The 23,323-nt window shown below is 43.0% G+C and overlaps 1 protein-coding gene and 6 non-coding genes across 10 annotated transcripts in view; 3 read left to right on the top strand and 4 right to left on the bottom strand.

The window, feature by feature from the left end:
• NARF (nuclear prelamin A recognition factor) overlaps positions 1-4,645 on the top strand; it is a 71,155-nt gene extending 66,510 nt beyond the window's left edge. For all 4 annotated transcript variants that reach the window (XM_030208125.1, XM_030208124.1, XM_030208122.1 and 1 more), the window contains exon 12: positions 1,261-4,645. In XM_030208125.1, the coding sequence (XP_030063985.1) occupies positions 1,261-1,502 (242 nt within the window). In that variant the 3' untranslated portion in view covers positions 1,503-4,645. The remainder of the gene's footprint in view (positions 1-1,260) is intronic.
• A 12,293-nt stretch (positions 4,646-16,938) lies between these two features.
• On the top strand, positions 16,939-17,010 carry TRNAQ-CUG. Its single transcript has one exon. It is a non-coding gene; the product is annotated as a tRNA-Gln (tRNA).
• Positions 17,011-18,011: 1,001 nt separating this feature from the next.
• On the bottom strand, positions 18,012-18,083 carry TRNAQ-UUG. The gene has a single exon. It is a non-coding gene; the product is annotated as a tRNA-Gln (tRNA).
• A 759-nt stretch (positions 18,084-18,842) lies between these two features.
• Positions 18,843-18,914, bottom strand: TRNAM-CAU. The gene has a single exon. It is a non-coding gene; the product is annotated as a tRNA-Met (tRNA).
• Positions 18,915-19,787: 873 nt separating this feature from the next.
• TRNAQ-CUG lies at positions 19,788-19,859 on the top strand. Its single transcript has one exon. It is a non-coding gene; the product is annotated as a tRNA-Gln (tRNA).
• Positions 19,860-20,649: 790 nt separating this feature from the next.
• On the bottom strand, positions 20,650-20,721 carry TRNAQ-CUG. Its single transcript has one exon. It is a non-coding gene; the product is annotated as a tRNA-Gln (tRNA).
• A 993-nt stretch (positions 20,722-21,714) lies between these two features.
• On the bottom strand, positions 21,715-21,786 carry TRNAM-CAU. The gene has a single exon. It is a non-coding gene; the product is annotated as a tRNA-Met (tRNA).
• Positions 21,787-23,323: the final 1,537 nt, after the last annotated feature.

Here is a 23,323-nt window from a genome sequence, read left to right as displayed (position 1 = left end):
CTGGGGAACGGAGTTTGATTCCCACTGCAGTTCCTTGTGACATTCAAAGCGGTTTACATATATACAGGTACTTATTTTTGTAGCTGGGGCAATGGAAGGTTAAGTAACTTGCCCAGAGTCATAAGGAGCTGCAGTGGGAATCGAACCCAGTTCCCCATGATCAAAGTCCGCTGCACTAACCACTAGGCTGCTACTCCACTAGCAAATGAACACTGCATAAGTGTCAGCATTCTCTATACTTATGTGCACAAGAGGCTCATAAGTGTTTGCATAACACTTAACCCTGCATAAGTGTTACAAGCTATGTCACTTCATACCTTGTAAATGCGAGGGGGCCATCTATATAGGCAAAGCATGGACAGGACAGGGGTGGGACAAGACTTCGTTATGTGCGTCCCTGCCACATGTATGTGTCCAGTTACACCATATGTATGGAGGGTGTAGCTATGAGTGCATAAATGTTAGGCGTGCTTACTAGTGGCATAACCGTGAGTGGTCCTAGGCTCATCTAAAATTTGTGTCACCTTGCTATGGTGGCTGCACTGTCTATGGGCTGCTGCCACCGCAGGGTCAGCTCGGGTATTTATAGTTTGAGTTGTCTGGCTCTGCCACTGGTACTGACACAGTTATGCCAGTATTCTAGAATGGGATGTGAGCACTCGCTGGAGGTTCCCATTGTGTCCAGTTTGCAGGTTCTTGAGATTCCAGTTTGAATGTCTCCCTTTTGGTTAAACTTTAAATACAATAAAATAAGCTTTACTCAGATGCATAGTAGATGTTAAGCCTTGGGCTTGACCTCAAGCCTTCACTCCCCTCTCCTGCACACATGCAGCTTGCTCTTCTGTTTCGTAGACTTGATTCCCTCCCCTCCTTCTCCCTCTTTTTCTAGGCCACTCTGTCCTTGCTTCTTGAAGCCTTGGCACCAATCTTCCTCTCTGTGTCTGACCTTCAGCCTGCCTTACCGGCCTTTAACTCTCCAATGAAACAGGATCCCGCCACCATTTCATTGCCCTTGGGTCCCATAGGCTGACATAACTGCCTTTTCAGGCCCTGTGCACTCATGCAGTCACTTCTATCTTATGCATCTATGCAGACCAACATGGCTGCCCTTGTCTGCCTCATCAAGCCACTCTTCTTAAAACTCACACAGCAGATGTTACTAACTCCCTCACCAGATTACACAGGATAATTCTGTACAAATTTTGTGTTCCACTTAATTCCTCCAGGCGTACTCACGGTCTGACTGTTTTTATTTTAAAGGTTGCTTAAATGGAAAAGGCCAAGCTCAGACTGAAGATGGAAAACCTGACAAAGCTTTGCTTCAGCAAATGGAAGATGTGTACACAACTGTGCCTGTTCAACCTCCTGAAACCAGTGCACATGTGCAGAAACTGTACCAAGATTGGCTGGAAGGGACAGATTCCAAGAAGGCCCAAGAAACACTGCATACCAAATATAGTGCATCAAAACAGACCACGAGCAGCTTAGATATCAAATGGTAATGTGACCAGCTTGACAAAAGGAAATCCAAGCTTTTTTTTCAGTTTGGCCAGAACACTGAAGAAATATATTGGAATACTCTATGCAAGTGGGGACATTCTCCATCTGCTGTGTATGTAGACTTCTGTACTAATAACCATTGCTCAAATCAAACTTGACGTGGAATGCCTTGGTCTTCTCAGAGAGTTGTACTCTCCAACCTCTTCGTGGCCTATTTATTTAAGACTTTTGCTTGTCCTTCAGATAACCAGGTGTTCTTATCCCCCCTCTTAAATTAATAACCTGCTCCCTAGGGGAGATTAATTTCCTTTTTTTTTTTTTTTTTAATTTTATGTTTGGTATGGGTTTCTTACCAAAAATTCTTTGGTTCTGTAACCAAATTAAAGGATGAATTTTCTGTGATGTCCGAAATTAGCAGCGCTTATGAGGTATGGTCATTTATAGAAGAAATTTTATTCAGCATGGCTCTAGGATGATTCATCTGATGTGATTTTCGTATCGCCCTGTCTTCCCTTTGTTTTGTATTGGCTCATGTAAAAATGGGAGACCTATTCCTTGTTACATGAAATTATATCTTAGCAGCAACAACACTCGATTCATTTTTTGTTAATCTTGTGGAACGTCATACAGCCCTTTCAAAGATAAGGCGAGAACTCTTGCCGAATAGCTTTTGTATGGCCAGATGTATTGAGCAGCTGTGAAACAGAGTTCAGAAGAAGAGTATCGCCACACTTGTCTATACCAATAAATCCCATTGTCGGTGCTACAGCCTGTGGGCCTTGGCTCTAGTGTGCAGTAATCCTGTTACTTCAATCATGAACCTTGATTAGGCAAAAGGGGTAGTTGTGCTGAATTGTTTGAGGGACTTTAATGGAGTCATAAATCCAGATAGGTTAAGACCACCAAATGCTTTGTTTCGGAAATGAGAACAATGGAATTCCAGCCCTCTGCAGAACCACAGCTCTTCTGTCCAGCTTCCTCCAATGGCTGCTAGTTCCATGGCAGGAGTAGGTAACGTCAGTCTTTGAGTTCCACAGTCTGATTGGATTTTCCAGATGTTCACACTGAATATGCATGAGATGCCTTGCCTCAGTTGGCTGCAAACAATGCCAGGCAGACTTCTAATGTTCTGGGTCCCGTAAATTGCGAACACAGATCAGGATCAAGGTGTGACTGGGCTTTGACAGCAACTCGAGTAGTTGGGAAGTAGGACCGGTGCCGGGCAGACTTGAGGGCTATGGCCTTGTCTGGCTTTCAGGGTAACAAAATTTTAATATATTGTAGATGGTTAAAGAAAGGAGTTAATTTTCATAGCTTGGTTATCCTGAAAACCAGACCTTCTTGGTGCCCTTTAGGACTAGAATTGTGCAACTGTATTTTAAAAACTTGCTTAGAGACAAATTGGTACTTTTTATAAAGGCTTTTCTGAGTATATAAAACTAATGGGTAGACTTTTATGCAAATTGGGTGTAAGCATCTTCAAAGGTGGATTATGGGTAGACCATGGACAGATGTGTGCAGTTCAGTCACATTCTTTCTATGCTGTGTTCACATGGACTGTACAATGTATATGTACACTAGCTACCAAGCAAGTATAAATGTACATGGGTTCCTTACAGTCATGATTTTGGCTGCTTTTGTGACACACTTTTTTGTGCCTTTATAAAATAGGTACCAACTTGGCCCTGCAACCTAACACTAATGTCTCCTTGAACACTGAATCTGATTGTTGTTCCCTTGAAGAGAACTTGTTTATTAAGCATGGATGAACTGGATCAATAAAGGTTTTATGTGACCATATTAAGTGAGTGAAAAATGAGCAAACCTGCAATCCACCCTTAAGTTTTAAGCTTGTTTTTTTTCTGCATCTTTTAGTTTTAGTTTTTAAAGGCCCGGGACTCTGACCCCAAGACTGGCAGGGCAAATGATTTATTATTTGGATTTAGCTCACACCTTTTTCAGTAGTAGCTTAAGGTGAGTTACTTTCAGGTATACTGGGTATTTCCCTGTCCCTGGAGGCTCGCAATCTAATCTTTGTATCTTATAAAGCAGTGGAGGGTTAAGTGACTTGCCTAAGATCAGAAGGCGCATCTGCCATCATTTTCATTATTATTTATGTACTGCCTAGAAAACCGAAAGTTATTGCAGTGGTGACGTACATTCAGGCAAAATATTTAGGCTGTCATCCCCCCCCCCCCCCCCCCCCCAAATTGCTGTAGCACTTATATGGGTGATACACTTGTGCTAGCTGCTTCCTGTGGGCTTTTATGTACCATCTGTTTGGGTTTTTTTAGATATTAAAGCTGAGAAAAAGAATGCCAACAGCGTTTAGAATACTTTTTGGTTTTGTAAATTTGGAAGGATCCTTGGATTCTCATTGTTCAGGTTTTCACATTTAAGGTTCTGTTTGCACAAATCTGTGTGTCCTGTGTATGAAACTGGTTCGTGGAGTATTTCCAAAACAACTTTGTATAATTCAGTACTGCTGGGTGCTAAGAAAAGCAAGTTCTGCATGACCAGAACAGCACAGGCAAAATCCATAGTCCTAAGTGCACGTTGTAAGATCTTCATTGTAAACTACTTATGGAACAATGTTTTTACATTAATGTTTTTGTATTATGTTTATCTTCAGGGGGTTTTTTTTTCTGTTTTTCATTTTCTTTGTTTAAGCACTGATGGCAGGCATTCTTTTTGAAGAATTCTGCAGCTGGCACTTCAATGGTCTTTTAAATACAGAGTGTAAGCATTATTCTTTTTTAAATCCTATACATCTGCTACAAACAGAAGCCCTGTGAGGGCTCTGAAGTGTATCCCAGTTGTTGGTGTGCACTTCAGCTCCCAGTGCCTGTCGTTTCTTTTGTGTTATTAGGTAAGAAAAGTGCCCATGTCTGCTGAAAGGGGACAGAAGGTTTAACCATTAACACTTTCTGCATCAGGCTGAAGGTACCATTTTATGTGGAACATTTACTTAGGAAGTTTGAAGAAAACAACTTTACAGTGTAGTTAAATTTCTTCACACTATTTCCCCCCCCCCCCCCCCTCACACACACACACACACAAAAGCCTAACTGGCAAACAGCCTCCTGTGGAATGTCTGATTTTTTTTTTTTTTTTCAGCGAGTGCAAGAACTGTGTATGTCATAAAGTGATCAGGATATTAATCATTGGATTTGGCAGGTGTTGGTGAATATTACTTGGAATTGCTACCTCTTAGTTTTAAACAGGTTTATGATAGAGCTGAGGACAATGGCAGAAAAACACACCTGCTGAGCCTTGATGGCTCCATGGACTGAACTCTGAAGTCAGTGCACAGACAAACTTCCTTACCTGTAGAGGTGATCTTACCTTCACTGTGCAAAATCAGTTATGGTGGTACAGACCCATGAAATCTAGCCTGTTTTTAATCTTATTTACTCTACTTTAAATAACTATCTTAATATTAGAATTCAAAAAGGGATGGCTGAGAATGTAATTTAATGATGACTTTCATGTAGCCGTATTCTCTTTTAGGAGGTATCCCCAAATCTCTTATGCCTATTCATTTAGATATATTCACAAAGTTTGACTCACGGGGGGCCCTCAAGGACTGAGAGTGAATACCACTCTTCTGGGGTATGATGGCAAATTTTCACAAGTGTTCCTGTACCCTATCCCACCTTCAGCTACACTGAAGAGCCAACAAACTGTAGACCAGGATATGCAAAACTGGTCTCTGTGGTAGAATAGCTATGATAGATTAATGTGATCCTTTCAAACCACTTGCTTTTGGCTCTTGAAAACTGAACTTTGAGATCCCTGCTTTACAGACTGGAACTGTTAAGATGCAAAGCACTTGAGTCAGCAAGAGTCCATGCTCTCCTTTCCATATGTGATATCACTTTGAGAATATGTATAAATGACCATGCCAATAAAGTTTCTTGAAGTGAAAATGTGGGCTACGTTTGGAAGTTCCTTGTCTATTACTGATTCAGATGGTGCCTTAAGGCTTGATATAATCATGTAGGAAGCTCCTGTGCTCTCTTGAGTAAGTCTTTGTATAAAAGACGTAGAATGTGTGTGTCACTAATGAAGAAACAGTAGCGTATTGTGGGGGGGGGGGTCTGCCCTGGCTGCAGACAGCAAATGGGTGCACAGCATAATCGTGTGGCTGTCTGCTTCGCCGGTCCCCTGCTGCCTCTGTTCTGGAACAGGAGACCAGCGGAGCGGACAGCCGCAAATCTCCGTGCACCCCCTTGATAGGAAGGGGGGCACAGCGGCAACCCGCCCTGGGTGGCAAGCAAGCTAGGTACACCACTTTGAAGGAAATTATCATGTAACTGCAGATAGTCACCATAAGGGTCATTCTATAAAAGGGTATCTATTAGAGCCCATGCTATAAAGGAAAGTGGGCACCAATTTTCCTTTACACAATACTAACATAACTAGCCCTGTACAGTATTTTAGGTGTGATCCACATCCACCACCCCATAGAGCTGGGATAAATGTCTGCAGGTAGATTAAATATAATTTGCATACTGGAAAAATAAAGTGCGTCCATTTTACTGATGCGCTAAAAGTGAAAATGTAAGGAAAGAGGTTAGCCTTTATAAACTACAAGAGGCATCCAATTAAAAGAGAATTAAAGAATGAGATTATCCAATTAATAACAGGTACTGAAAGAAATGAAAATACATTTCAGACATCTGTCCAACACACAATAACGACTTCTGCAGCAGTAACGGGATCAAATGAACTCCAAAGTTGATCAGTCATGCTGTATTTGAAACCAGAACCAGTTCTACAACCAGAAAATAGAAGTGTAAAAATTGAATTAAATTTGTTCTCAACATTCCTGGATCACAATTGAATGTAAAGTAGAAAAAGTATTTTCTGTCACATGTTCACGTTATAACAACATGGGTTTCTGTAACATTACTGTACTGTGACTCAGCATTGTGGGTGTATCATGGAGCTTGCATTCTCAGGCACAACATATCGCCAGTTTGAGATGTGGTGCTGAGGGGATGTGATCATTGGCGAGGAGAGGAAGTATCAAAGAGAAAAAAGGGGCAAAAGCAAGGAGGTTTGAAACAGGAGATGACATGATGTCACAAGGCACTTTTAATTCTCAATGCAGCTGCCGCCATCTTGGTAAACCAAAAGCAATTAAAAATTGATAGGGTGACAAGTTCCAACTACTGGCTTTAGCCCAAATAATGGGACACATAGGCTCATGTCATCTCCTGTTATCAAACCTCTTTGGGCAAAACTTAGCATGAGCATACCTAGGAACTTTTGATTCCTGCTCAACCTAAAATCTCTCATTGCCTCCAGGGGCCACTAGCCTAACCCTCTCCCAGTTCAACCCAGTTGCCTCACCCTTTAGCTGCCAAGACTCCTTATCCTGCTCTGGCCTACTTGGCCTCGCTGGAGGAAATTCACCTGCTGCTTTCAGGTGACCCAAATCCAATTCCAGCTTGAGGACCCAAGTTGACTGATCCAGTATCAGTGCCCAGAACCATCTCTTGTTTGCCTGGAGATGCAGTAATTCGTGTGCAGAATCCTGGAGTTTCTGGGTCAAAGCTGAAGTGTTCCTAGCTATAAGCATGAATCAAAGTCCAGTTTCTTCCCAGCCTCAGTTAATCACTGCTGTTAGATTTTTGCATAAGTGTTTTAACTTTTCTGGGGTCAAGAATGCAAAAAACAGTAGTCGTGAAAAATAACCTGAAGCATGAAAACTTTTGGAAAACCTGTGATATTCTGACACCCCAATCCATAACAGCCCATTCAAAAGCAACCCTTTGAATTATTTATTAACAGGCTTGAAACCAGGTGGAATTTTATAAATTACAGCCATGTAATTCCATAGAGGGGGCATTTGCCCAGCACCAGTATCCAAGCATTGACAGTTGTAAATTAGAGGATATAGTGGATCAGCAGGTAAGGCTGTCCAGGCCTCTCTTAATGCAAATCAATCCACAATCCTTTTAGGGTCTGCCTGAAGCATGACTTGGGGAGCCTGAGCTGCAGAGTCTCTTCCTGACACTCCATGTTCAGATCCCCACTAAAAAAAAAGTTCCATGCTTGCTTTGGTCTGGATTAGATGGTCATTTTCCCAGTTAATAGGTGGTTCTTTATTCAGGCCTTTTTTATGCTCCTAGCAACAAGGTTGGCAGCAGTTGCATGTGAGGCTTACTTGAGAGTATGAATCTAAGTCTCCTCGTTTGTCCTTTTAAGAGCTCCCATGGCTATTTCCAGTTTCTTCAGGTTCTGACACACCAAGGGGGGGGGGGGGGTTGTTGTGCTTTGTAGCCATGTCCAGTAGCGTAGCCAGTCCTCAATTTTTGGGTGAGCCTGGGGGTGGACTGGGTGGGCATGACCCACATATTTCCTCTCTGTCCATCCCCCTCCCGTAAAGATAAATACCTGGGCTGGCAGGGCCGTGCCTAGGGTCTCTGGCGCCCCCCTGCAGACTATCAGTTGGCGCCCCCCTGCAAAACACTATACACAAACTTGTGCAAAAACACACTCATAACCTCACCAAACAAACCATAACAGCACTAATTCCAAGGATAGGACGAGCTACAACCTTATGCGTGAAAAGGCAGAACTGTAATTACACCGGGCTCTAAAACACGAGTACACAACCTAGTGAAACAAAAAAAAAAAAAAACCAACACCAAAAAGGGCTGAAAATGCTACACGCTAGCAGAATACTGCACCTTGATCGCACATGAAAAACACATGACACAACAGATATGAACGCAAAATACAGACTCAGCATGCAGCAATACTAGAAAAATTGAAACTTACATGCAAAATATCACAGATGCACATTTCCAAAAGCTGACATATTCCAATTAATAAATTCTGAATAAAATACTTTTTTCTACCTTTGTTGTCTGATTATTCAGTTTTTCTATTCGCTTTGGTCCCAGTGTCTTCTGTTTTATGCAGTGTCTTCTTTCCATTTGATATTTTTTCTCTCACCATGTCCATCATCCTCCTGTGTCCTTATGCGTACTGCCTACCATCTGTAGCCCTGTCCCTATCCTTCATTGTCCCGATCCAGCTCTTAAATTCAGCAGTTTTCCCTCCATCCATATCCAGCATTTCTCCTCACTCCCCTCCATCCATGTGCATATACTTCCCTCCCCTCCATCCATGTCCAGCACCGTCCCTGTTTCTCTCCTACCCTTCCATCCAGTGTCATCCCTCTTTCTCTCTCCATCCTTCCACCCACTACCCTCTCCCAATCCTTCCGTCCATTGTCTCCCTCTATCTTAACCCTTTTCCATTCAGCATGTCTCTCTCACCCCATCCTTCCAGTGTCTATCCTCTTTCCCTCCCTACCAGCATCTTCCCTCATTCTGCCCCCTCCTTCCAGCATTTTGCAAATCCAATACACTGTAGTTAAGCTTCTACATGCCTGTAGGAAATTTGATCACGTTACCCCTCTTTTGATTTCAGAACATATGCTCCCAATATCTTATAGGATCTCTTTTAAACTTAATATTCTCTTAATCTTCGGGCCTGCCCTCTTTCTTAGCTAGTCTGTTGGTTCCCTTTCTCCTGCAAGGGCTCTGCAGTCTGCTGCCCAAGGACTTCTGACAGTTCCATCCTTCTGTAAGGTTGAGCTCCACTCATCCATTACCAGCAGCAAGCATTTTTTTTCACTGCAGTTCTCATTCAAAACCTTCAAAATCAGTTACAACATCCATCAGTCACCACTCCCACCTTCCTTTAATCGCTGTCCATTGCAATTATTCTGTTAGGAATTACCACTAATGGAACCTAAATGCTAAACAAATGAAACAATACATTTTACACTGCAAAAACTGATTTACCTGACACCACCAGACCCTTGTGTTTTACGGTAGCTGGTCCAAATCTCTGGAAATCGTGTCAGAGGGGCACTACCTGGCAGAGGAAGGCGCTAGCATAAGAAGAAAAAGCAGCGCGGGGCCGCAGCAGCCTTCAGACATGCGCTGTCGGCTCTGCCGATCCTCTGCTCCGAAACAGGAAATTGACGTCAGGGGGCAGAGAACCGGCAGAGCATGTCTGAAGGCTGCTGCGGGCGGCCCCGCGCTTCTTTTTCTTCTTTTGCTGGCTGTGGGAAGAAGCGGCGCCGGCGGCAGCAGTGGCTCAGCATAGGTCAACAGCAGCGGCGGCGGCAGATTTCGTCGGGAGTCTAGTGCTAACATGGTAAGCGGGGTAAGCGCGGCGCCCTTGAAGGCAGGCGCCCCCCTGCGGCGCTTACCTCGCTTACCGTGTTAGCACGGCCCTGTGGGCTGGCAGGGATCTCCGGGCCCTGCCAGCTGAAGAATCTTCTGGAGGCCCCCAAGGCTTGAGAAGTCTCATCCCTGCGCCAGTCACCAGCATGGTGGGAAGCAGCATTCAGCAGCGTTGCCTGCGTGCCTGCCTGCCTTTTAAAATAATTAGTCTCCCCAGACTCCGCTGCATTTACTTCACCCGTCGCAAAGCGCTGCCGTTCGCCCAGGCAGTTCCGCTCCCCTTTGCCGCGTCCATCCGGCCCTCTCTGATCCACTTCCTGTAGTGGATATGTAGGGCCAGATGGACGTGGCAAAGGGGAGTGGAGCTGCCTGTGCGAACAGCAGCGCTTTGCGACGGGCGAAGAAGTAAATGCAGTGGAGCCTGGGGAGATGAATTATTTTAAAAGGCAGGTAGGCAGGCACCGCTGCTGAACGCTGCTTCCTGGACCCGGTGGAGCCGCGGGAGAAAAGGCAGCAACAGCAGCAGTGTGTTGGATGGGCGGGCCTGAAGGGAAAGTGGCTGGGCCTGGGCCCGTCCAGGCCCGCCCGTGGCTACGCCCCTGGCCATGTCTAACTGGTGTTAGAAATTTGTGAAATGCAAGAAGATATACAAACCTGTGATTGCAATAACTGTATGGGCCAAGTCAGATTTGCCTGTTTGCATGTGTCTAAAGGGCGATATGGCTTTGACTGGAAGATAATGGAGGAAGCAGCAGCCCATGTGGCTAGAAGCTAGTGGACCACAGAGGCCAGAGGAGGGATGCAGCAGCAATAGGAGGAGGGAAACAGGGGCTGTGGTATTGTTGGGCTGCAGAGGGCAAGAGAGGGAGTGCTGGGGTGGGCTTGCACTGGGCCGGTCCTAGGGTCTCTGGCGCCCCCCTGCAGACTATCAGTTGGTGCCCCCTCATCTCCTTTCTCTCTTCTCCTTTGCCCCATCCCCCTCCCATTTATGGCCACCTGCTCGCCCTCTTCTCCCCCCAACATCCCCCTTTTTCTTTTTGCCACCCTGCGTGGTTTGTCTTTTTTAATTTACCTCCATCCCAGCGGCCGCATCATTTCAAAGCCCTGCCCATCTCTAGCCTTCCCTCCCTTCGTAAGTTCGTTCCTGCAGAGTCCCGCTCTCAAGGAAATGACGTCAGAAGGCAGGACTCTGCGGGAACGAACTCACAAAGGGAGGGAAGGCTAGAGACGGGCAGGGCTTTGAAATGACGCGGACGCTGGGACGGAGGTAAATAAAAGATTTAAACCCCCAAGGGCAGCGTGGTATGGCAGCGCAGCTCTGCAGCTGCGCCCTTGAAGGCAGGCGCCCCCCTGCGGTGCTTACCCCGCTTACTGGGTTTGACCGGCCCTGGGCTTGCAGAGATTCCCCCATTCTCTGCCTCTGTGGATAACACACTCATCCTCCCTGTCTCATCAGTTTGTAACCTTAGGGTCATCTTTGACTCCTCTCTGTCCTCTGCACATATTCAACAGACTGATAAAATCTGTTTCTTTCTCTCTAACATCACCAAAATTTGTCCTTTCCTTTCTGAGTACACTACCAGAATCTTTATCCACATTCTTCTTTTTTTTTTCACCTCTAGCTTAGATTATTGCAACTTGCTTCTCACAGGTCTCCTATTAAGCCATCTCTCTCCCCCTTCAATCTGTTCAAAATTCTGCTGCACAATTTATATTCCACCAGTGTCACTATGCTCGCATTAGCTCTCTCCTCAAGTCACTTCATTGGCTCCCTCTCCATTTCCACATACAGTTTGACCTCCTCTTATTGACTTACAAGTGCATTCACGCTTCATCTCCTCAGTACCTCTCCTCTCCGGGAGCTCCATTCACTGGTTAAATCTCTCTTATCTGCAGCCTTCTCCTCCACTGCTAACTCCATCTTCCGTTCCTTTTATCTTGCTTCACCATATGCCTGGAATAGACTTCCTGAGCCTGTACTTCAAGCTCCATCTCTGGCCGTCTTCAAATCTAGGCTAAAAGTCCACCTTTCTTAGGTGACTTTTAACTTCTAACCCTCACTCACTTGTTCAGTACCCATGTTTTATCATTCCCACCTTAGTAATTCCCTTATCCCTTATTTGTCCGTCCTAATTGGATTGTAAGCTCTGTTGAGTAGGGACTGTCTCTTCATGTCCAGTGTACAGCACTGCATATGCCTAGTAGCACTATAGAAATATGTAGTAGTAGTAGTAGTAGTAGCAGTGTTGGAGAGGGAGGAAGATGATGGGGTAAAGTTTGGTATAGGGTATTGGTGTGAGAGGGGTGTGCTGGTAAATTTTTAACAACAGGCTCTTTCTCCGGACATAGCCAGCTCTGCAGTTGGAAGGGCCAGGGGTGGGGGGGGGGGAGCAACACTTGCCTCTCTCTCCCCCCTCCCTTCGTGCAGGCACACTAGGCATACCTTTGCTGGCAGCCAATAAATGGACTGCCACCACTCCCAACGTCTTGCTCTGAGCAGCATGCTGGAACTTCTCTCACATGCTCGAGAAGTCCCAGCCTGCTGCCCAGACCTGGAAACAAGGAGCGGGGAGCAGCAGTAGTCTATTTACTTGACTGGCGGGGCTCAGCATCCCCACCAGCAAAATAAAAGATAATTCAGCAGGGGGCACAAGCCCACATTTTGGGAGCCAGTTGTTAAAGTAGCCATGGAGGGCCCTACTTTAACAACCGGCTCCTAAAATTCTTAAAAACGTAACAACCGGCTCTTGTGAGCCTGTGAGAGCCTGCTCCAGCACACCACTGGGTGTGAGGTTAGGAAAGAGCGTTAGGGTTGTTATGGAAACAACAGCGGGAAAATATTCTGGGTCAGATAGAGGAGCTGGGGCCGAGTTTCTCTTGTCAAATTTTCAATAACTCGCACCTTTAACACAATTTCAGCGCCTGTTCCTTCCACACAGAGAACTTGGGCTGTAGTGCTTCCTTCAATCACTGCTGCCTGCTGTAAAGGGGGAAAGCATTAAGCTTTACCTTTGGGCATAGTGGGTATTGCCTGGCCGTCTCCAAACAGTGCAAGTTCCAGACTATTCCTTTCTTAGGAAACTTTAAGAAAGGTTTACACCATAAAAACAAACAGTAGTTGAAGCTTCGCCCTTTCCTGCTATGCAGTGTTTGTGTCAGCAGTTTCATTGAAACAGCACCAACTCTCTTCACAGTTCACTTGCTTTATTATTATAAGTTGCAGAGCACGGTAAAGAGCTACACGTAAGAGAGCGTCTACTCTGTGGAGCTTACAGTTGAGTCAAGACACAAAAAAATTAATAAGGGGCTTAAGTTAAGAAGGCAAAGGTCATGACTGAGAAGATCTAAAAGGAAGGGGGAGACCTTTCATGGTTGTAGCTGTAAGGAACACGGCTACTTGAAAAAAACAACCAGTAAGGTGGACTGCTTTTTCTTTTTAGCACCCGAAAGGTTAATAGCTTAATTTCTTCCACCACTTATTTATTTTTGGACATACTCCCCTGGATTCTGTATATGGTGCTGAAATTTGTGTGCAGATCAGAGATCTGACCACATCCAGCAGTGGGTCCTAACAATTTGATGTTAATTGGAATGCATTAAATTTTGTGCACACATCTAGATGATATGGTGAGTAACTGTTCTCGTGCATAACTCACTGGGGTGCATGGAAACTTGTGCATAGAGGTACTGAATAGACCCATTTCCAGTACATAAGTACGTAAGTTTTGCCATACTGGGAAAAGACCAAAGGTCCATGGAGCCCAGCATCCTGTTTGCAACAGTGGCCAATCCAGGTCACAAATGCCCGGTAAGATCCCAAAAATGTACAAAACATTTTATACTGCTTATCCCAGAAATAGTGGATTTTCCCCAAGTCCATTTAATAATGGTCTATGGACTTTTCCTTTAGGAAGCCGTCCAAACCTTTTTTTAAACTCCACTAAGCTAACTGCCATACCACATTCTCTGGCAATGAATTCCAGTGTTTAATTACACATTAAATGAAGAAAGTTTTCTCCGATTCATTTTAAATTTACTACATTGTAGCTTCATCGCATGCCCCCTAGTCCTGGTATTTTTGGAAAGCGTGAACAGATGTTTCACATCTACCTGTTGAACTCCACTCATTATTTTATAGACCTCTATCATATCTCCCCTCAGCCGCCTTTTCTCCAAGCTGAAGAGCCCTAGCCACTTTAGCCTTTCCTCATAGGAAACTCGTCCCATCCTCTTTATCATTTTCATCGCCCTTCTCTGCACCTTTTCTAATTCCACTATATCTTTTTTGAGATGCGGTGACCAGAATTGAACACAATATTCGAGGTGTGGTCGCACCATGGAGCAATACAAAGACATTATAACATTCTCATTTTTGTTTTCCATTCCTTTCCTAATAATACCTAACATTCTATTTGCTTTCTTAGCCGCAGCAGCACACTGAGCAGACGGTTTCAACGTACCATCAATGACGACACCTAGATCCCTAACGTGGAACCTTGCATGACGTAGCTATAATTCAGGTTCCTCTTTCCCACATGCATCACTTTGCAGTTGCTCACATTAAATGTCATCTGCCATTTAGACACCCAGTCTCCCAGTCTTGCAAGGTCCTCTTGTAATTTTTCACAATCCTCCCGCGATTTAACGACTTTGAATAACTTTGTGTCATCAGCAAATTTAATTACCTCACTAGTTACTCCCATCTCTAGGTCATTTATAAATATATTAAAAGGCAGCGGTCCCAGCACAGAGCCCTGGGGAATCCCACTAACTACCCTTCTCCATTCAGAATAGTGACCATTTAACTCTACTCTCTGTTTTCTATCTTTTAACCAGTTTTTAATCCACAATAGAACACTACCTCCTATCCCATGACTCTCCAATTTCCTCTGGAGTCTTTCATGAGGTACTTTGTCAAACGCCTTCTGAAAATCCAGATACACAATATCAACCGACTCACCTTTATCCACATGTTTGTTCACCCCTTCAAAGAAATGTAGTAGATTGGTAAGGCAAGATTTCCCTTCACTAAATCCATGTTGACTTTGTCTCATTAATCCATGCTTTTGAATATGCTCTGTAATTTTGTTCTTAATAATAGTCTCTACCATTTTGCCTGGCACTGACATCGGACTCACAGGTCTATAATTTCCCGGATCTCCTCTGGAACCTTTTTTAAAAATCGGTGTTACATTGGCCACCCTCCAATCTTCCGGTACTATGCTCGATTTTAAGGATAAATTCTTGAAGTTGAGCACCAGTCTTTACACTAGGTTTAGCTGGCATAAATTTCAGCGCTCAACTTTTGGCACGGAAATGGGCTCTAACTGCTGTTCTATCATCTGCACTCAAGCCAGAGCGCTGTTCGCTGGTGTTTTGGTGCCATTTATAGAATCTTCTCCGGGAATAACATGTATAGAATGTTTGTACGTTTGGGAAGCTCGCCAGGTGCCCTTGGCCTGGATTGGCCGCTGTCGTGGACAGGATGCTGGGCTTGATGGACCCTCGGTCTTTTCCCAGTGTGGCATTACTTATGTACTTATGTACTATGTCCAGGATCCCAGAACACAGGCCTAGGAACCTCTTTGTCAGCTGGCTCTTGCCTAGCTGGCAAAAAAAAAAAAAAAAATCTTCCATACAAGGTAGAAAAAGTTACAGAACAATGATAAGAGTTCAATGGTGCAGTAATATTCCAAACTATTTCATCACACTTTTATCTCATTTTTCAACAATATATATATATATATATATATATTTTTTTTTTTGCAAATTCCTTTCAAAACGGATTATTGTTAGCATTTTAATTGACTGATCGCCCAAGCTCTTACAATTCAACCAAAGGAAAAGTCTCCTTAAAAAAAAAAGAAGAGGCAAGCTCAACCTGGATTCCATTAAAACTTCTTCAGGAAGAACTATTACAATAAGTCAAAGGTAAATTCAATTTAATCCTTTAAATAAATCATACTTGCAACCAGTGGCCTTAGCTGTATTATTATTATCATTATTATCATTTATTTTTGTTAATAAATTTATATATAATTTCCCCAAACTATTAACTTATTAATTATAAATAATACAATTGCATGGGACCACTACTTATTTATTCTTTTGTTAAGACAATATTTTGTGTGTGTGTGTGTGTACATTCCTTTGATACTTTTCAGCAGTCAATTTGTTGGTGTCTTGTCCATTACAACTGAATTATTCATTATTCATTCTCTTGGGTCCTGTGATCCAGGGGCGTAGCCAGACCTCGCTGGGAGAGGGGCCAGAGCCTGAGGTGGGGGGGCACTCATCACCGCCCCAGCCACCACATTGGGCCCCCCTCCCGCCACCAACCCCCCCGCCATCGCCCCTCCAGCCGCCGCAGCTGCTGCCACATTGGAGCCCCCTCCCGCCACCAACCCTCCCCCACCGCAGTCGCCACCCGCCCCCGCATCAGATACCTCGTTTGCTGTAGCCGAAGAGAGTCTTCTTTAGTTCAGCGCCGGAGTAGCGCCTTCGTTCAAGGAAGTTCCTGCTGTGATCAGCTGTTTGCCTTACGTAAGGCGTCAGAAACAGCTGATCACAGCAGGAACTTCCTTGAACGAAGACGCTACTCCGGCGCTGAACTAAAGAAGACTCTCTTCGGCTGCAGCAAACGAGGTATCTAATGCAGGGGCGGGCGGTGACGGCGGCGGGGGAGGGTTGGTGGTGGGAGGGGGTTCAAGGGGATCATCACCAGGAGGCCAGGGCCAAATCTACGGGGGCCCAGGCCCCCTCAGGCCCCATGTAGCTACGCCACTGCTGTGATCTAACATAGTAACATAGTAGATGATGGCAGAAAAAGACCTGCATGGTCCATCCAGTCTGCCCAACAAGATAAACTCATATGTGCTACTTTTTGTGTATACCTTACCTTGATTTGTATCTGCCATTTTCAGGGCACAGACAAGTCTGCCCAGCACTAGCCCCGCCTCCCAACCAGCAGCCCCGCCTCCCACCACGGGCTCTGCCATCCAATCTCGGCATATGGGACAGTTTATGTGAAAGTGCATAGAAGCAGAACTAAGCCTACAGTGTCCTTATGGTCTAGAAGAAATCTGCAGTTCTTTGTGTATTTATAAGAATATAAATCAGTAACTACATAAAAACAATAAAAACATTCTCAGGTTTGAAAGTTCAAAACTAACTTGGAATGATTTAGCTGTCATAAATTTTCTTGCAACAAGTATTAGAGCAGATAGGTTCCATGGTGTAATGGTTAGCACTCTGGACTCTGAATCCAGCGATCCGAGTTCAAATCTCGGTGGAACCTCTCCTCTTAACACATCAAATGTTTTTACCTAAAATCTATTGTGGAAATATTTGGAAGAAGATAATTGCGTCTTTGTGTCTACAACTCTGCACCTATTTTCTAACTCCTTCATTTTGCTGGGACAGCTATTTTTAAACACCTTACAATTTTCCTTGGTGGGCTAAATATTATCTCCTTTAAAACCACCTTCTTTATTGTTTCAGGCGATTTTCTGAAGCCCTCTATACTATTAGGTTTTACTCCCACCTGTAGTTTTTCTTGCTTTGAACCCTCATGCTGCACAAGGGGAAAGGGGGCGTTTGCCACCTACCTTTTAACTAGGTGGAATAAACAGAAAGTATGTTAATGATTCATTTGAAAACAGTGTGTAAGGTCCATAATATCTGAGAAGAGGTTTTTATTAGAAAGGATTGTAATAGAAAAACAACTTTGCCCTTTCCTGCTACATTCTTACGTCAGCACCCGCAGCAGTGCAGATATGCCCACCACCCAGTAAGGAATATATAGCCACCTTTTCTTGTAAAGGAGGTCTGAAGACTCCCACAGAGCACTTAAAATCATTTTTATTACAATTCTATGTTAAATAATTTTAAAAAGCATAGTCAGCATGGACTCAGTCAACGTGGAATTAGCAACACTTTCAACATACTACTACTACTACTATTAAACATTTCTAACATACATAAAAAAATTAAGTACCAACCTAGCAACAAATAAATAACAAAGAAGCTTGATTGCCTGGTGGTAGATATGTGTCAGACCTAATAGTGATCACTAATAACTTGGCTATATTGCTTTATATGAAATAACTAACGAAATGAATATGAAATTTTTTAATTTTCCATAGAAAGAAAGCTTGTATCTCATGGAGTACAACAGAAATCTATTGTATGAGATAGAGTACAGCAAAGATCTCTTAAACATATAGTTTTATATGAAACATCGAAATGAACATGAAATCTATAATTTTCTAAAGAAAGAAAATGTAAAAACATTTGATGAGGTTCCACCGAGATTTGAACTCGGATCGCTGGATTCAAAGTCCAGAGTGCTAACCATTACACCATGGAACCATCTGAAAGCCGGTGTGCTCCATTGTACTATAATACACCCTCTATAGGCCACATATGTAATTGTAACTGAAAATACAATATTTTGTATAATATGTCTATATTAAAATTAAACCTAGTCCTCAGCTACTGTTCACTTACTCTGCATATTCAACATTTTCTATCACCTAGCTTTACATGATATTTCGTTACTTGAACTTCTTTCAAAGCAGCTTATAAGCCAGTTTTAAGTCTGTGGGTTTCTTAAGTAGAAACGAATCGTTCGTGTGCCGTGTCTGATTATTTTAACAGCTTAAAACAAATACCAATATGACATTTAAGCAACTTAAAATGACTGTTTGAAATAAAATTCTTTCTTGCGCCAACAATGCCAAAAGTTTAATTTCCACAACTGAAGAAAGAATCCTGAGTGAGTGCTGAAAGAAAAGTCCTTTACGAAAAAGGCATAATTGCTAAAGGAAAAGAATAAATATAACCAGAACAAAAAAAATATCTGAGAGGTTGGATTGAAGGATTTAATAATAAAGCAACAAGTAAATAAAGTGTTGTTTTAAAAGATTAACCAGATGCCCTTAGAAGAAAAATCTTGGGTGCAAAATGTTTAAACATACTATAACAAAAACAAAATACACCATGCAATTTTATTGTTTGCAGTTATGAAGATAAAGCGTAGGACATCTAGTAAAAGAAGCTATTAAAATATTTGACAGCTTTTAAATATCTTAGTTAAAAAAGAAACTATCAAAATCAAAAGTAATGGTCTAGCAGAGGATGGTTTCGATCCATCGACCTCTGGGTTATGGGCCCAGCACGCTTCCGCTGCGCCACTCTGCTGACAGAACTTTTTGCTTTATTCAGCTGTTTTTGTTTCTATTCCAACAGTTGTTGAAGAATAAATAATGTTGTTTTTCTCAAGTGTAATATATGATTACAACACATTCCATATTCTAATAACTGTAATTTACTTTCCATTTTATACACACACGTGGGTATACTGGAAACATCCACATGTTGGGCAGACTTAACCTTATAGATCTTAATCAGTGGTTATCTACTACATTACCCTTATACTATGTATGGTTTCTCCATTTCACAAAAACAGAATTTTAGGTTTGTATATTCAGATTTTTCTCTTACATAAAGCAAACATAATTTTGTCTGATGTTTTAAATTTTCAGCCCACATGGAATCCAATAACAACTTTGATCCATCTGCTACTTGCATTCCTAATAAATTTAGTCATGACACATAGGTTATGTTAGAGGCTTGAACAATTTTGGAGGATAGTATAAACGTAAATACATAATACAGTGTATGTTGTTTTTGAAGAATAATTCTTAGATAAGGTAAAACAAAATCTGTCACCATTTAAATCTAAATATTTGATTACAGATTATTTAATCATTGTTTAAATGCAATAATGAAAATTGATGCAGTATGAGCACAAGTTCTTTGGCTATACATATTGATGATACTGAAGGTTGGCTATTTTATTTCATGTATTGGTGTGGTGTGCAGTCTTATGTTGCCTGTATTTTTTGGTTTGTAGTACCTAGTATACTTCTGGCATGCTGTTTTCTTGATGGATTGTGATGACTTTATTTGATTGATAGTCTGAAGTATTAAGCATTATTACATCATAAAAACCTACTGAGCTTTAATTCAGTGACCATAATATAAACATTCGAATTTGAGATTTTGCAGAGAGGTTCTATGGTGTAATGGTTAGCACTCTGGACTCTGAATCCAGCGATCTGAGTTCAAATCTCAGTAGAACCTTACTTATTTTTTGGTGAAAGAATATGGCAAGCCGGAAAAAAGCTGAGAGAGAGAGAGAGATTGAGAGAGAGAGAGAACAGGTCCAGGAAATGGCTAAATCAGATGATCTTTAGGTTGTCAAACAGGAACATAAGACCAGACATACTGGGTCAGACCAATAGTCCATCCAGCCCAGTATCCTGTTTCTGTGGTCAATCCAGGTCACAAGTACCTGTTATAAACCCAAATAGTAGCAACATACCATGCTATCAATCCTAGTCTGTCTTATTTTATGTATTGATTTTATTTTATTGTAAACCACTTAGATCCTCTTTTATTGGTAATTTTACAGTACACGTGTTTTTAGTAAACATAAACACATCTCAATAGCAGACTATGGACTTTTCTTCCAGGAGCTTGTCCAAACATGAGTAGGTTAGGTAAGGCTGCTTTTCTTGACATCCTAGTAATTATCTTTTGAATTTTAAACTTGCATTGAAAATGTGCTGGTAAATGATTTTGGAGAAAACTAGGATCCTTAGATGGGTGTCAAACATTTTTATTAAACTAACAAACATTAAAAGAAAGATACGTCTATTAAGGGAAGTCCCTTATTTTTCCTGTGACTTCAACATGATCAAGTACATAGGGGCCAACTGATAATACAAATAACCCTCCTTCAGGCACATAGCAATCAAATTAATAGTCCACATGCTGTGCCTGGCATTTCTTTATCAGTTTTAAATATCTGTTTTGTTTTTAAATTTAATAAGTGTTTCAGCATTTTAAAAACAGAATAAATAAAATGTACAGGTTCCACCGAGATTTGAACTCGGATCGCTGGATTCAGAGTCCAGAGTGCTAACCATTACACCATGGAACCACTTAAGAAAAAAAAAGTACGATCTATAGACATCTGTCATTCATGAAAGAAGACTTTATAAAGCTTTCTAATATAATATAATATAATATAATATAATATAATATAATATAATATAATATAATAGTTTTAGTATTTCTTGCTTGGCAGGAAAATATCCAATTCGAATGCAATAATCATTTTGTAGTTTAATAAGCATTAAGCACAGAATATCAGAACACTAGGAACTCTGTTGTGCTTCAGAATGGCTTTTGCATCAAGTGACATAACTTACACATATACCTATGGCTCTGAAAGATGTGCGCAGAAATTTGCGCACAATTCTGAGATGCATGCACATCTTAATTGCTTAACAAGTCAATTGACACCAATAATTGTACACTATCAATTATTAGGAATTAATTGGCCTTGATTGGGAGTTGCGTGCAATCTCACTGCGATCTATTGTATAAAATTATGCACACAAAAACCAAGATACACTACCCAAAGGAGGTGTGGCCATGGGAGCAGTATGGGTCTGGGTTGTTCTCCCAAGATGTGTGGGCTAGGCGGCAGTGCTGGTATTGTCCCTCAGGTATGGTGGCTGTGTCTGGTAATGATTAACAGGCTGGATACACTTAAACATATTACAGAATGAGGGAGATACAGAGTAAGCAAAATTCTACATTAGAGAGTAAATGGAAAGCAATAAAAGAGCATAACATATTGTTGGAGGTCTTCAAAATAATGCACCTGGAAACAATATATCATTACCTGTAAAGAATAAGAGAACACCTGTGCTCACAAAATTTATCAGCAAAGTAACAGAACAAAAAAATACCTCATATGACTTCATAACTGTGAATCGAATAAGTTACCAGTTAAAATTCTGTAAAACTTAATTTAAAAAAAAAAACAAACCAAAAATAAAAAGGAAGATTGGCTATAAGAAACAAATCGACTCTCTTCCCCCTCTCTATTTATATATATATATTTAAAAAAAAAAAAAAAAAAGCTTAGCAGAGGATGGTTTCGATCCATCGACCTCTGGGTTATGGGCCCAGCACGCTTCCGCTGCGCCACTCTGCTTGCCTACTGAAAGTTAGCCATGTTTGAATTTGTGCTTTTCTATCAGCAACCTTTCAAGCTTCTGCTGCCTACAGCTCCTCCCCCTTCTCCAGTTCTGGTCCCCTCCGGTAAAACGAGACAAAATCGATCAAGGGCGGCCGGCCCGAGACCAAACAATCTGAGGGGAATGTACTGAATCCCTCCCCCGCAGCCGTTAACCTTTTCTCTTTCTTTCCCCGACTGGTAAAATACACTATCCGCTGCAGCCACTAACGTTTTCCCTTCCTCTCTCTACTAATAAATTCTCCAAAGACAAGCAGGCCAATATTCTCACTGATGGGTGACGTCACGTCGGCCCGGAGGACTTTCCAGCAAAGTCCATGACAAAGTCTAAAATGTCCCCCGTCGCGCGGGCGGATGCAGTGCGCATGCGCGCGTCCACTTTCCCGCCCGCCGCGCGGGCACATTCCTCAGTTTTTTCTTCTCCGCGTCTGAGGTGACACGGAGCTCGACGTTCTCGTCTTCGTGTTCCTCCTGTGCCCGGAGGTGAAGAAAGAAGAAAAAAGCGAAGTATCCTTTTTTTGTTATCTTAGATTGTTTTCGTTTATTAAGTTTCCTTTATTTTAGTCTGCGATTTTATTTAAATCGCTCGGTCGGGTATTTTTTCCCGTCTTTTTCTTTTGTTTTTCTGTGTCATTTTTTTTTAGACACAATCGCGTCTTTTGATTTGGCAGGGACAATTTTTCCCGAGATGTCAACGAAGACGCCCAGCGGCTTCAAGCCTTGTGCCCGCTGCCATCGGGCCATCTCTGGCACTGATACACACTCGTGGTGTATTCAGTGCCTTGGGCCGGACCACCGCTCGGAGAGTTGTAAGTTGTGTCTCGCCATGAAGAAGCGGACACTGCTCTCTCGAGATGCCCAGAGAGAAAAGATTTTTGGGCCCGGTGCTTCGGCGTCGGCGCCCTCCAAATCGGCGCCGGGCAAGTCGGTGCCGATGAAGTCGGTGCCGTCGAGGATGATGTCTTCGAGGCCGGCGTCGTCGAGGTCGACGTCGAAGGAGGCGTCGGCACCGGGAGACAGGGGACAGGCTGCCATTAGACCCATGCACGCTGGGAGCAGTGATGCATCGAGTGGGTCTCCACCCGCCTCGGCGCCTCCTGCTGTGCAGGCCCCCCGGGACCGTCCTGCGTCGGACCCGGCCCCGAGGAGACGTGTGGATTCCACGTCCTCCTCTCCGGTGCCGAGGAGTCTCGATGACATGCGTCGGGCGAAGGCCAAGAAGCATCGTCGTCGATCTCCTTCGAGACACGGCACCGGGAGCTCCGGGTCATCGATACACTATCCGCTGCAGCCACTAACGTTTTCCCTTCCTCTCTCTACTAATAAATTACCCACTACCGCAAGAGCGAGACCGGCGAAAGGGGAGCAGGGAGGTACGTGAGCTCCCTCTGGTGTTCAGCTTCAGCCATGCAACCGGCTGTAGTGTATAGAGCTGCAGAAGGCGAGGTACAAGGTGTTCCTCTGACCCTGCGCGTCTGTTTAGTCCTCTAATTCA

Source organism: Microcaecilia unicolor, chromosome 6 (genome assembly GCF_901765095.1).
Source record: "Microcaecilia unicolor chromosome 6, aMicUni1.1, whole genome shotgun sequence".
Classification (NCBI taxonomy): Eukaryota; Metazoa; Chordata; class Amphibia; order Gymnophiona; family Siphonopidae; genus Microcaecilia; species Microcaecilia unicolor.
Note: the sequence above shows the minus strand (reverse complement) of the source record. Positions and strands in the feature narration are given on the sequence as shown.